Here is a 15081-nt window from a genome sequence, read left to right as displayed (position 1 = left end):
TGCAAGTAGACCAACTTAATGATCCTTGACAATATGTATATAGAGTTTATATTTCAACCTCTACTCAATCAGTATGTGTATAGACATAGGGTCCATGAACCTGATTGTTAAGCAGAGTACTTGGACGATCTCAAAAATCAATATCCAAGATCGATCTAGACGTATCCAAATAATCCAATCGGAGTCCTGCCAAGTAATTAAACTTGTTATCTATCTTTCAAGACACGAATTCTACAAGAAACAAGTCTCGTAATCGATTACAATTAAGCGAAGGTATCTTCTTAGCCTGAATATACAAATCCAACTATAAAGATACACAATATAATGCGGAAAAGGAAAAACACAAGACACCAGAAATTTTGTTAACGAGGAAACCGCAATAGCAGAAAAACCTCAGGACCTCGTCAAGATTTGAACACCACACTGTATTAAGTCACTATAGAAACTAGCCTACTATCAGACATCGGACTGGAATGTAGTTGAACCGAATCCACCCTCCAATCAATTCAGTTACAGTCGTGTTCTTTACGTCTCTTGAACCTTGTAAGGCTCTACGCACTTAAGTCCCTTAACTGACGTCCTTTACAGCCTAAAAGTTGCTTCAGCCGTAGTAAATACTTTTGCTACCAATCTGCCTCTAACAGATAAACTATTTCCGTTTAGACAAAACTAACAAATCTCATAAATCGGGATCTTACGGCCCTGACATGTAAAAACTTTAATTACAAGAGTCGTGGCATATTCCCCTGTACTATGTGGGAATAAAATTGATAGGCCTTAAATATTTTTCATGGGTTGTCACTTATCAGCCATAAAATAACCTTCAAATACATGCAGCCAGCCATCTCTAGTTCTCTCCCCTACCCAATGTAGTCAATATCGGCCGTATCGGCCGATATATCGGGGATATTTCGGATATCGGCCCAGAACGATACGATAAGAAGGATATCGGGGATACGATATTCGCCCGATAATATCGGCCGTATCGGTCGAATATCGACCGTTTCGGTCAAATATCGGCTGTATCGGTCGATACGAAATTTTCCTACATTTCCCGATATGAGACGGTATTGGTCGTTTTCTATAAAGTTTAAGGGTAACTTTGGCGAAGAAAGTCTTCCAGGTAGTAGTAGAGGTGCATGTAGCTCTCGAAGCAAGTTACTAAAGTTACTCTTTTGTTTTTTTGATAAAATTGATGTTATCTATTATATCTTATCCGAAAATGTGTGGAGAAAATGTTTAATATAAAATTATAGTCTCTAAATCTAGAACCGATATTATACCAATATTTCAACGATAATATCCCCGATATAAAATCGTACCAGTGTATCGGTCCCGGCCGAGATGAACCGATATCCGATATTAACTACATTGCCCCTGCCTAGAATTAGTCTCGAGACAAGTCATCGACAGATTCGACAGTTCTCCTACTTCCGAAGAAAACTAATTTCGGTCGTCATCGGAATATTCCTATCGAACGTAATTTTTTCCTCTCTTTCTAAAAATATCTATGAAGATTAAAAGAAGAAGAAGAGGGAGAAAGATAGTCGAATGTTTTAAGAAAATGGAGGATCAAACTGCAAAAGGAGAAGATTTCTTGAATAAAGCTGAAAAAAAAAATTAATGGCTGGGCTTTATTCTCTTCTAAATATGAAGATGCTGCTGATTTGTATGAAAAATCTGCCAATTCTTTCAAAATCACCAAAGCATGTAATGGCCACTCTCTCTTTTATCACATTTTTTTTCTTGTGAATAATTTTTGTTTTATTAATTTTGTTTCTAGGTTTTGTATTTAAATTCTGATGGTTAATTTAAGTAAGCTGGATCAGTCATTAAGCATATGTTTTCTGATCAGAAATTAGGGTTGGACATCAATGATTAAGAAAAAAAAAGTAGAGGGATTGATCTTTGCAGACTTTAGATGCAACAGTCACTTGTATGATTTGTGATAATTCATAAGAAAAACCTAATGATTTGATTTGTGTTGATTTTGGATACTAACGTGACTGGTATAATGGTGTTACAGGGGATAGAGCTGCAGAAGTATACATCAAATTGGCTGGTTGTCATCTGAAGGTTTAATGATTGGAACTTGTTATATGTTAACAACCGTGCTAGGCTGCACACCAGTTGATCGCAGTCTGACATGGATGGTAGTGGCATGGCGCTTAGACATAAGGCCCTTGGATGGTGCATGCTTTGGGTAAATGTCATGTGTTATTGTGGTGCTAAGCCACCATCCTCGAGTTACTAGCAAGAAAGTGTCGTGCACCCGATCGCTTTCATATGCATAATATTTTAGTTTTTCATCGATGTTTAAATATGATATGCTGATATTGATCTCCTTAATTGCAGTTGGATAGCAAACATGAAGCTGCTTCAGCATATGTTGATGCTGCAAATGCGTACAAAAAGATTTCTCCAAAAGGTGCCTTTTCTGCTACACCACAACCATAACTGTTCAAACTAATGTTTAGTATTCTCTCCGTAAAAAGTTTAAGTATGCAAAGTCGAGGCCATCTAGATGTGATCACAAAATTTTATGATATACTCATGTAATCATAAGAACACTCCCTTTCGTTTGTCTTTGGTTTTTAGTAGTGGCTTTAATAAATTTCCAAGCTTAGCTCGGCAAATGAGGCTTGGGTAGTGTGCATGTTAATGGCATGCTTTACACCTAGTTTTCCAGTAATAGGAGGACTCTTCTGCGGCTATGTAGGCATCACGCAAAACTCATGTCTTGTTTTTTGTTACTCAGACTGACCAAAGTTCTGAATCTTGTTGCTTATTTATTTCCTTTGTTTCTTCCTGGAGGCCAGACTTGGTTTCCATTCTTTAAATCAAGGCACTTGATTCTCCCCTATGTAACGAAATTGAACCCTTCCCTATTTATGTCTATCTCGTGTTTCTTCACCATATAATTATGTGTCTGTAGATGCGATATCATGCTTGGAGCAGGCAGTGGGTCAATTCATGGAAATTGGAAGGTTTAACATGGCTGCTAGGTATTGCAAGGTGAAGTTACTGCAGATTTAAAGAAAGTCTTACCGTTTTCTTTTTCTTCTGGAATTTCTCAAGATTGTGGTTGCGTTTTTTTCCCCCTAATAACTGCAACTGTTTATTGCGGAGAATCCTGTGATGATATTTTTGCACAACTCTTGTGCAGGTTCCTGCGATTTCTTTGTGATGTTGAAATATTGTCTACACATAGTACTATACAGATTCATTGTTTCCTGTGTAACAATGATTTAGGTGCAATTATTTATATGGTCTCTTCAACATGGCCGAGAAATAAACTAGGAAATGCAGACACGATGCCCACTATATTAGTTATTTACAATCTTACCTATACATGAGTTATAGACCAAACAACATGATTCTATCTACATTTTAAAGAAAGAAAAAGCCTGTGTCTTTTTCTTCATTTTCATTTTTTCCTCTTTATTGTTCCATACTTTCTAGAGCTAAGTTGCAAATATCTTAAACTTTAACGGCTAGCAAAGCTGTTTCTGCGCATGTGCCACACAAGTATTAGTGTTGATAGTGAGTGTCCCCATGGAGAAATTTTGAGAAACAAAGTGTTGCTGTTACACATTATTTCTGATGAAACCTAGTCTTGTCACTTTAAGTACTTACTAATAATATGCATCCATGTTGTCTGCAGGAAATTGGAGAGTTAGGTGAGGCTCAACAAAACGTAGACCAAGCTATTGCTTACTTTGAACATGCAGCTGATCTTTTCCAAAGCGAAGAAGTGAACACTTCAGCAAACCAGTGCAAGCTGAAAGTTGCAGAATTTGCTGCCCAACAGGAACAGTAAGTAATGCTTTTAAGGTTGTAAATGACTAGTAAACATGCTCGTCGAAGTTTGCTGAATTTTGACTTGTTCAGGTTAATTTATGATATTCTGAAATCTTGAATTACTAGAACATTTGTTCCTTGCCTATTCCCCGATACAATACATATCAATCATGCCCCTTTTCAATTTCATCACCTGTAGCTTATATTTAGAAGGATTCTAGTGGAAAGGATGATAGAGATCTCTTGAGGGACTAAATGCTTTCTTATGGAGTCAGATTTTTGTGTTTCTGCTATTATTTCTTGTGGGATAGTTAAATCTTAAAACATAAATCACCTGCACCCCTTGGAAGTGCTAGCCTTTAATTATTCTCCTCTGATGAAATAAAGTTACTGTTGAATTGACATTAGACTGCCCATCTAGGTATCCGAAGGCAATTGAGATATACGAAGAGATAGCAAGACAGTCTCTCAATAATAACCTTCTGAAGTACAGTGTAAAAGGATACCTACTCAACGCTGGCCTTTGCCAACTTTGTAAAGACGATGTTGTTGGCTTGTTGCTATTACCAATGCACTGGAGAAATATCAGGTATGTTTGGGATTCATCTAGACCTCCTGAACATAAACTTTATTATTATTTTACTGGTTACTTTAATGTATCTCAATTGCTTCTGCAGGATCTCGATCCGACTTTTACAGGAACTCGGGAGTGCAAGCTTTTAACTGTAAGCTATATTGTAATATGTATATTAGCCAACTGTCTACGGCTTACTGTATGTATGTTAGTTTAATTGTTTTCGAAATTGTCTTTTTCCCAAATAATTAGCTTTCCATCATGAGTCTCTTTTTATTCCTTCCAAATAATTTATTGTATAAACGCGTAGCACCTGTTGGCAGTGCATCGTTGTACTTCCTGCATCTAAGAGTTCATCTAAATATACTTAAGGAGTGACTGTCTTAACTAAATTGAAGTTTTTTAAGTTGAAAAACCCTGAATATATCCATAACACTCCCCTCCAAATTAGTTGTTGACAACTTTCACATATTCCCATCAGTGGTAACCTAAAAATGTATATTTTTCTCATGAGTGAGTTTCCTTTCATATTTTGAGGCCGCTGCAAGTTTGCTGAGTGGTAAAACCATGAATTGCACTGGAACAGTTCCTTCCTAAATAGACTGTTGACAATTTTGACATGTTCCACATCAGTGGTACTGGTACCCAAAAGCCTGGAATGCATTCCTTAAAATTTCTTGTTTATAAGATATTTTGCATCACTGGTACTGGTACCTGAAATCCTATATTGTTCACTACATGGTTCAATAACGACATAAGTGTTCATTTGTATGACAGGATTTAGCTGCTGCAATGGATGAGGAAGATATTGGAAAATTTACTGATGCAGTGAAGGAATTTGATAGCATGACCTGACTGGTAGGTTTCCATCTTTATCAATGTGATTTTCCCTTAATTCTGAAAACCAATAAAGAACACGACATGTCAGCTCTCAGTTACTGTTGCTTAGAAAAGAACACTTCATGTCAGCCTAATTCAATGTCAACACCATGTAACGCAGCCTACTGTTAAATTTAAGTCGCACTGCATTTAAGATTGTTATTATTTTATTTTTTTCCTTGTTTTTGGCACATATTATTTATTGTTTAACATCACTAAGATGCTTCTGTTTCTGCATATTTCTTTTTGCTGCTTTAGGATGCATGGAAGACCACAATGTTGCTGAGAGCAAAGGAAGCACTGAAGGCAAAAGAAGACGGGCCTGATCCTGATCTCACTTAATTTAGGTTTTTCTTCCCATCTTACGCACTATTATTGGGCTTGTATTTATTAATGGTGCTGGCTGGATGTTGCTGTAATGGTGCCTCCCCAGCCACTTCTTTATCGAATTTAAATATTTAATTATATCATGTGTTTTCTCCTCTGATGTACGGGACAATGGTCAACACGCTTATCAGTGTGCATAAATTGAGGTTTTCTTTTCCTCTTTCCTATGATAATAATATTCAAGAGCTTCGCAATATCGGAGACAATAGGTCTCAAGAATCTTAAGCATCTTCCAATACCTTTGCTCTTAGTGATTAAAATTTCCGGCAATTTACACTGAACACAAGATTACAAGATACATAAAAGAGTTGCTGTGAATTAAATTAATTCCCATTCCAAGACGGATACATAGGTCCATCAGCTAAGATGGTATTTTATTTCAGCAAATTTCTTAACCTCAAGAACAATGGAAAAGATGCAGCAAAAGAACACAATGAGACAACACAATACTGTCTCTCAAAAATATAAAAACACGGAGGAACAAAATGAGACAACACAGTACTGAAATTTCTCCAGTTCATAAAACTCCGGTTCATAGTTGCAGACTACCAGAGGTACAAAGGTCAGAAAGAGACGAATATGGCCTCCAGCACCAGCCCCTTGGCAAAGATGGTAGCTTTACGACAAGTGGCATGTTTAACCATTTCTGCTTCAGATCTGACGGAAATATAGGTCTAACCATTCGTAATATTGACCTGTCCTACGGAACCAATTGATGAGGTGAGAACACCCAAGAATCGAGTCGCATGATTAGACTGGTTATCTAATAAGGGGAGCTAACCATCTCATCTCTGAACCATTTCCATTAGCCAGGTAATAAATCTTCTTCCACTTTTCTTCCGAGAATGCCTCACGCATAATCAGTCTTTGCCTGTAAGAGATGCAGAGCATGCAAAATGTAAGCGAAAACAAGTGCTAATTGAGAGGCTGGATGTATATATTAGCAACCAATTGCATAAAAGAAATTTTTACTTACTAAAAAGAATCAATAACATAAAGAAACACTCAAGTTCCTGCAAAAATCATCTCCCTTACAATGTTCAACTCATGCACTGAATATGATACACAAAAATACTTGTGCTTAAGAAATATAGAGGAATGTGTTTTGGTTTGTATTGGAAAGTATCCATGTTGCTACATGTATGACAAAGCACGGTGAGAAATTTTCCAGTGTTATAGATTAAAGAAAACAACCTTCAGACTGTGACATGAAAAGTCAGATGAGTGTATATATTATGCACTACAGAAAGCTTGGCTCATCCTCATCTAATAACAACGAATGGTGTTTCCCACACTTGCACCAATTAAATATAGAATATCGGACTCAAACAAATTTTGGCTTGTTGGTCCAACAAGTTGGGAAAGTATCTAGGTTTGTTCAAGGTGCCATTTATAAGGACATCAGTAATATGAGGAATGTTTTGGTAACAACAATCATTTCCTACAGTATAATGCCTAACACCTCATTTTTCCACTCTTCTAGTATCCAAGTTTAAAAACAATGGGAAGTAGAGATCTGGTCTTGCAATCATGAGAAACAACCAGATTGTTCGTATTGCTAAATGCAAATTCGAACTATAAGTAAAAGTTTTACATTTATACCCTAATCGCATTCAAAAACTTGCAGGTTCACTTCCTATCACAGCCTAGAGCTGAGCTCATGTAAATTTCAAATGCAGCATAAGTATTATATTGGTATTCATTTTAGCACCTAATATCGGATAAGGGAAGATTAACTGAGCTTGTAGGAGAAGGAAATGAGACAGATTACACACCTGAGATAGTAATGGCAAACCGTTGCAGCTTCGTCTAAGCCATAACGAGGAAAGTCTACACGAGCATCTGTTGGTACATCCGGCAGGTCCCTACGTAACTTACCTACTGCTGTTGAATTGGAAAAAGCCCCCACCATCATGTCATTGTGCGTCATGGGCCGATATACACTCACCTATGCAAAATAACAACACAGATTAAATTATTGCTCTCGATATAAGTTGTTTTATGTAGGCGAAATGATCTATAGAAATAGCTACATTTTCAAGCTAATCAAGCAGAATTCTGATTACACTAGCATTGTGTTTGAGAGTGTGAAAAAAGGGCATATCACACCTGAATAATAAAAGTTTAGTTTCAAAACATAAAAACCCAACTCAAAGCAACTGAAAATCATGCTTTCAATAGTAAACGTAACAATGCCATCCAATTAGTTCAAACATGCAACCATCACAGATCACAGCTTCTTAGGGCTTGGGGGTTTCATCTTATGTTTTGTAAAGAAATAACAGCAAAAGTTTACTAATTTAACAACAACCTACTCTAAAAGTTGCTAGATGATAAAGGCATTACTGGTATGTCCATTATTGTCCAGAACAAGCTACCCTAAAAGTTTTGACAACATCTTGGACTACTTAATTTGTACACATTCCATCCCAAAGAACCACCGGTATCCATTAACCAAATCACTTTAGTTCTGAATTTCTTTTGTTGTTCCCCAAGATATCTATCTGGTCTATGATTTGCATATTTCTCATTCTACATTTGCAAATTTCTTTAGACTTTCGGACATTTGGAACATTTTTGAAGTCATAGGAGTAAAAGGCTCTTCATGTCCACTAATGCTAGCACAAATAAGTCATAGAATTAAACTAAGTTCTTTTTCAAGACAAAATGTAAAAGAGACTACAAAACAGGTTGTTCAGTAAAATTACAAGAAAACAAGTATCAGAACATATCGTATATGCAGAGCAATATAACAATGGATGTACAAACAAAAACTATAGGAGTGATGTTGTTATGTACTCATATTTACATATTAGCAGATTCAGCAATACACACTATTATACTTATCGCACTAACCTTTGCAATTTTGTTAGCGTGAATTGGATTCGTTGACCGAGCTGTCACTGCTTCTTCAAACTCGCTGAATGTGTACCAGCTATTATACTGAACAAAAGAAAAATAAGCATTATTACTATTGCTTTACGTGTGCATCTAAAGTAGTCGGTCGTCTTGAATCAACTAAACTCAAAATAATTAGTTGGGTAAGGAAACATACTTGATCAATTGCAAAAAGCACAGGAACATCCTTAACAAGTGATAATTCTTCCCGCAGACGTACTAAAACTCCAACAGAAGCATGTGTATGAGAAATTCCTGTTTGAATCAAGTCGTACAGAGTGAAACCTTCAGGTATTGCCATTGAATCAACCCCTCTCCTTTTTCCAACACCAGCACCCTCTCCCAATGGAATAGCATCAAATATATGACAAGGCAATTGTTGCAAGCGAGATTCATTGTATTTCAGGAAATCCTATAATAGACAAGGCATGCAATATTAGTAGATGAAAGATGCTATTAGGCACTTTTATAACTCTGAGATATTTAATTAGAAACCAACATTGACATAAACCACATCTATGTTAAGACAGCATTATTACCGCAAATGTTTTTCCAATGAAATTCTCACAATTACTACCAAGTATAAAGTTTATCGGCCACTATTGTGGAGCACAGCAGTTAACATGCGAATTGAAAAAATTACTCATCCCGCCTTAGAATTTAAGCAACAACAAATCGCATACAATGGACTGAGATATACACCTAGTAGAATTATTGATAATGGTTAGATTTCCGAAGAAGCACAGGCACGGCAAGTGGAAATGGACATCGTGGACATGCTGATATGGAAAAAAAACTTCTATAATTTTACATTACAGACAACTAAAATTGAACGCAAACACATATAGCTTTAATGTCTGTCCTTGCTATTTAAGACTCCTCTATAGTCACAGGGGAAAGAAAAAAACATTACATACCTGGAGAATATTTGTAGCTTGCAAAGGAGTATCCCAAAGATCAGTTTGTTCATTCTTATAAAAGAATCCTCCATGAGTCCATGATTTACCTTCCGGGACATAAAACACCAACCAACCTTCCTCACGAGCCCAGTGGACAAGCATAGCAAGAGCAATACTTTTCCCTGAACTAACTGGACCGTCCAGTAAAATCTGCTTCCGGGGTTTCCTATCTGTAACATATTCATCAAAATTACCATTCACCTTATAAGTTCTCTTCAAACACAAGAACTATTCTTTCATTACATATCTCAACTCCTTAAGTGCACAAAATACATAGAGACTACAAAGTCTACCCCTACTGCCATACATATAATTCTCCCGAAATTACATCCTAACAAGGAAACTATAGTTCCTAAATTACATACAATATGTTATTAAACTCAATCAGCACATACCAAACAACTACACAAATTAGGGCAAACAGTTGTTCATTCAACTAAAGGCTTGACTATATTACCACTAGATGATTGCAAGGGAGGATCAACAATGCGCCTGTAATTGTCACGAAGATCCAAGAAACTTTGCCGAATTAGCAGTGCAGTCCTTTTGGATTCTTCAAACTCCTTTGCCATTCCTGATGGTAATCCTTCTGGTAAAGTCGCATTCAATGCTTCCATACTACACACCACCAAAATCAAACAGTAAGTAGTCAACAGAGAGAATGAAATTGAGATTGAGAATTAGAGAATGAGAACTTACTCAAAGGACATGTAAGAACAAACATCTTTTCTATCGAGTTGAGAAAGAGTTTCAGTTTTTGTAAACAAGGGACGACCATTAGGGCCAACATCAAGTGCCTTATTATTAATATCTTCAGCAAGATGACGAGAGCGTGATTCTTCTTCAACGGAAATAGTTACTTCGTCTGAAACGAAATTGTCATCGGATTTAGTATTGATTTCATTTTTCTTTTTTGATTTCTGAGCTTGCTTTGAATTTACTGATTTCTTTTTGGGAGTTTTTGATGCATAATTTGATGATTGGATATTGATAGTTGCAGGGATTAGGGCATTTTTTAGGTTTGATTGATTTTTTGCGGATACTGCCGATCTAATGATGGATTTGAGCATGTTTTTTTGACCTATAAGAGTGAGAGTTGGCAGGGAGAGAGGGGTTTTAAGAGGGTGACGTGTTACTATGGAAATGAGAGATTGAAGACGAGATGGTTATTTTTGGTTTCTGTTATACGGGCATTTTGGACTTGGATCGTTCTCATCGACTCGTATCTAAATCGGGGTTAAGTCTTTTTACTTTGACGTGAATCGCGTCTGACTCATGGCTAAAATACATCTGACTCGTCTGACTGACTGGACTTTCATAAACGGTCCCGACCTCAGTGATGTGTCTATGTTTCCTATCACAACCCCATTTTGCTGAGGAGTGTGAGGATATGAAACACAAACCATAAGTTTTTAATCATGATGAATAGCTCTCTACTTCCCTTTGATAAGTTTGATGACATTAACATTCTGAAATGACTTGATTTTGCCTGGTAAAAATTCCCATTTAATTTTTGAAGTGTTGAAAGAAAATCACACTTTCATCTCTGGTGATTGGATATATCAAAATGAAACTTGTTGAAATCGTCTATAAAAGACGATGAAGAATATATTGAAAAAGCAGGGGTACCAAGTAAACCACCAACTTTTTCGTTCGGCAAACTGTATAGACAAAACCTAATACAATTACAAGCAGAGCAACTGAATGATCCTCGACAATATGTATATTGAGTTTATATCTCTAACCTCTTCCCAATCAGTATGTATATAGACAAGAGTCTGTGAACCTGATTGTTAAGAAGAATACTTGGACGATCTCAAAAATCAATATCCAAAATCAATCTAGTCGTATCCAAATAATCCATTCGGAATTTTTCCAAGTAATTAAACTTGTTATCTATCTTTCGAGATACGAATTCAACAAGAAACGAGTCTCGTAATCGATCACAATTAGATTGACGTATCTACTAAGATTAGATACGTACAACTTGTGTAAATTCAATTATAAAGATAAAAAATATAATGCGAAAAAGGAAAAACACAAGACACTGAAGTTTTGTTAACGAGGAAACCGCAATAGCAGAAGAACCTCGGGACCTTGTCTAGATTTGGACACCAAATTGTATTAAGCCGCTACAGACACTAGCTTACTATTAGATTTCGGGTTGGAATGTAGTTGAGACCAAATCCACCCTCCAAGCGATTCGGTTACAGTCATGCTCCTTACGTCTCTTGAACCTCGTAAGGATCTACGCAATTGATTCCCTTAGATGACGTCCTTTACAGCCTAAGAGTTGTTTTAACCTAAGTGAATACTTTTGATACCAATCTTCCTCTAATAGACAAGCCTATTTGATTTTCGTTTAAATCAAAGATCAAGGTGAGGAAATTTATTTGCAATAGATAACGCTAGCAAACCTAACAAATCTAGAACTTACGACTCTCGAAGAGCAGCGTAGATTCTTAACCACATCTCAATAACAATCTTAAAAAGATTAACTAAGATCAGTTTTCAAATATCTATCTTAAGGAATCACAATATCTGAGACAAAGAGAACTTTGTGATTATTATCTATCATGCTTGAAAGACATTATGTAAACTTCTATAACAGGAAAAGCAAGATCAAGATACACGAACTATCAAGGTAAAGATAGTCGGACCTAGCTTCACGAATCCCCAAAGCGAAAGTCTTTTAGTCGTAGACCTAATTATGTTTCTCAGAGGAAACCTAGGTCTATAGAGGACGACTTTGGAATCAACTAGGACATAAAGTGTCAGGGATTGATTTTCCCAATCGAAAGAGCATCTCTATTTATAATTTCCAAAGACCAGAGGTTGATAAGAATTCAAGCTAAGATAACTTGAGAATCAAGCAAGCACTTTTAAGTATTGAAAATACGATAGAAGAGTATATACTAGGAACCTGTTCTGGAATCGTGTATAATAATTGTTCGGTTTTGCAAGTATGACATAGAACTAAAATCAATTTGACGTTAATTTAAGTCTTAGAAGTGTTTGAGAGAGTTCTAGCCATGTTAAACATGTTTAAAAAATAAGTATTTGAGCATCCGAACTACTAAGACGGTTGGTACAACGGTTTGTGTACCGTTAGGCTTGTTCACAAGCCAGGCTACAACGGTTCATGAACCGGGTTCGCCAACCCTACAAGACTACTGAACTCAGTTGACCACGGCTCGTGAACCGGGTTCACCAACTGCTAACATATAATACCAATCTTCAAAATTCAGTACACAACAGTTCGTGAATCGGTTTCTTGAACTGTCCCCAACTGAACTTACAGTTTTCAAATTGGTTCACCAACCTTATGTATTTCTGAAACTCAAATATATATGGTTTGTGAACTGGTTCGCCAACCTACCTTGAGCAGAAATATCAGATAATTCAATATTTCTCTCTTATTATGTTTGAAATATTCCCACGTGATAAAATCATCTGCATGAGCAATTTGCAATTTATCCACGAATTAATTCACACAATAAATTGTTTATAAATAATATTGTTTAAGGATTTTCGAACATCTTTGCTAAAGTCATATTTCGAGATTTTTAACAAGACAAGCTTGACTCAAAACTTCTTCTTAGTAAATCTACTAGAAGTCATACGACATCGTCTCAACAGATAAAATGGTAAGATAATGAGTAAAATATAATGGTTTGACCTTCACATACCTGATATAGAAGTTCTTCAAATGTCTTCACCGATATTCAGTCTTCGAGGGTGATGTTTGATACTCAACTACCAAATTCTAACCTAGTCCGAACTTGACTTAGTAGACTAGAAATCAAGACATAGTTTTGATCATATAACATTGACAACAAGCTTGAAATAGCAAAACTCGTGGGTTCAACCGAGCATTACTCTAACATATATGTATATGTATATATATATATATATATATATATATATATATATAGAAAACGTTGCCTCTGTCTGGAGATAGATCCACCGTCCAAAAGGGGTGGGACAAATCTGAACGTCCATAAATAACTATTTTTATTTACACAAGGAAGAAAAAGTCTGACAAATATTGAGAAGCGATTAAAAAAAATATTGAGAAGAGTGTTAGAGCATAGCTCGGTTGAACCCGCCAAGCGTTGGTATGTCAAGTTTGGTTGTCATATTTTAGTGAACCATAACTCATTTAAAGAGTCGCTTGATTATTTACTAGAGTCAACTTCGTATAGGTTTACTAGAAAGTTATGAGGATATGAGACTTACAAGTATTACGTGAAGACTTGAAGAATGAGAAGAAGTAAGGAGCTACAACGACGAAATCATCCTTCCTCTTGAGGTTAGTAATATTTGACTTGAACTGTTTCATTCCTAACGTATCTTTCAAGTCGTGCATATTGAAAACATAACTGCGAAGCTGTGAATGATTATACTCTAGTTAGACATAGTATTAAGGAATTACAATACGAAGTATAACGTCTATCTTTTGAACTTGTATATAAGACATCGGCATAATCGTATGAATGCTATTGTGATTATGTATGGGTATGGGTGAAGATTTCGTCCTAGGAAATAATGTTTTTACATTCGTTTAAAGGAAGTACAATTCATAAACTTGTTTTATGAATCAAAAGGGAAATCACTAGGCTTATTGGTATGGTTATTCATTGCAAATCTTTGGATTACCAATATGTGTGTTTAGTATAACCACTCATAACTTGTTTATGTATCTTGGTAAAACTATCACAAGGCCTGAATTTTTTATTGGTATGACTTTTAATAGTGAAACCGATCTTAAGTAATCACTTGAGATGGTATGATCGATTTGTTGTAATTGGTATGACCAACTCTAGACATTGGGGAACCGATCCTAGTAAGAGGTGCAACCGATCACAAAAGGGGAATCGATTGCAACAAGTTTTTAGTTATTGGGGAACCGATCCTATGAACATGTGCACCAAATACAAGTTAGATACCATATATATATGTGGGAACCGATCCTAGTACCTAGTCAACCAAGTTTTGGTAACTAGCGTGACTAATTCTAGTACCCATATGGAGGTAGAACCGAAACTTGTTTTGGTAGAACTGTGAAACCCATGATTTGTGATTTGATAGGATAATCAATCACATAGTTCTTGAAAGTCATATGAACCAATTCTAAACTCGTTTGGAAGTGTGACAAATCGGTTCCAACATTGTAAATATGAAAAAGGATTTACAAAGTAAAGATGTCGACATACTTTGAACATGTGCAATAATTATTATCTATTGTTGTTCAAAGATATTCCTTAATAACTAAAAGACAATCCCGGATCGAAATAAATTGAGAATCTTTTAATTAAGGTTTTTAGTTTTATATGCTTTTAATTTCCAGCAATTAAAATGCATATCTTTAGAAAATAAAAATTGGTAATGTGCATTTACTAATTGGAGATTTTCTACTGAGATTTCGGTCAATATTTGGACAAACCATTTCCAGGATTTATGGAAATCGAATTTGGAAATATAATTGGATATCTTGAGAATATTTTCGGTTTTGGAAATTCATTGGTCTATAAATATTGAAGTTTGCATTTCGAGCAAACTAATCCTCAGAGCCAGCAAAAT

At 35.9% G+C, this 15081-nt stretch overlaps 1 protein-coding gene and 1 pseudogene across 1 annotated transcript; one reads left to right on the top strand and one right to left on the bottom strand.

Moving 5' to 3' along the window:
- The first annotated feature begins 1443 nt into the window (after window positions 1-1443).
- On the top strand, window positions 1444-5808 carry LOC113309554 (annotated as a pseudogene).
- Window positions 5809-5892: 84 nt separating this feature from the next.
- LOC113309553 lies at window positions 5893-10640 on the bottom strand. Its single transcript, XM_026557990.1, has 7 exons — window positions 10198-10640; window positions 9956-10116; window positions 9457-9668; window positions 8697-8951; window positions 8498-8584; window positions 7417-7589; window positions 5893-6512 (listed from the first exon to the last, which is right to left on the bottom strand). The coding sequence occupies exons 1-7, from the start codon at window positions 10566-10568 to the stop codon at window positions 6401-6403; spliced, it is 1371 nt and encodes a 456-aa protein (XP_026413775.1). The 5' UTR covers window positions 10569-10640; the 3' UTR covers window positions 5893-6400.
- Window positions 10641-15081: the final 4441 nt, after the last annotated feature.

The sequence above is a fragment of the Papaver somniferum genome, chromosome 9 (assembly GCF_003573695.1).
Source record: "Papaver somniferum cultivar HN1 chromosome 9, ASM357369v1, whole genome shotgun sequence".
Classification (NCBI taxonomy): Eukaryota; Viridiplantae; Streptophyta; class Magnoliopsida; order Ranunculales; family Papaveraceae; genus Papaver; species Papaver somniferum.
This window is presented reverse-complemented; position numbering and strand designations above follow the sequence as displayed.

Excerpts from the sequence above, each read along its gene's own strand:
- LOC113309553 (XM_026557990.1), bottom strand. The coding sequence starts at position 10,568 with ATGCTCAAATCCATCATTAGATCGGCAGTATCCGCAAAAAATCAATCA. Across the intron at positions 8,952-9,456 it reads AAGCTACAAATATTCTCCAG|GATTTCCTGAAATACAATGA; the intron begins GTATGTAATGTT and ends TGTCTATTATAG. Across the intron at positions 6,513-7,416 it reads GTTTGCCATTACTATCTCAG|GCAAAGACTGATTATGCGTG; the intron begins GTGTGTAATCTG and ends CATCTCTTACAG.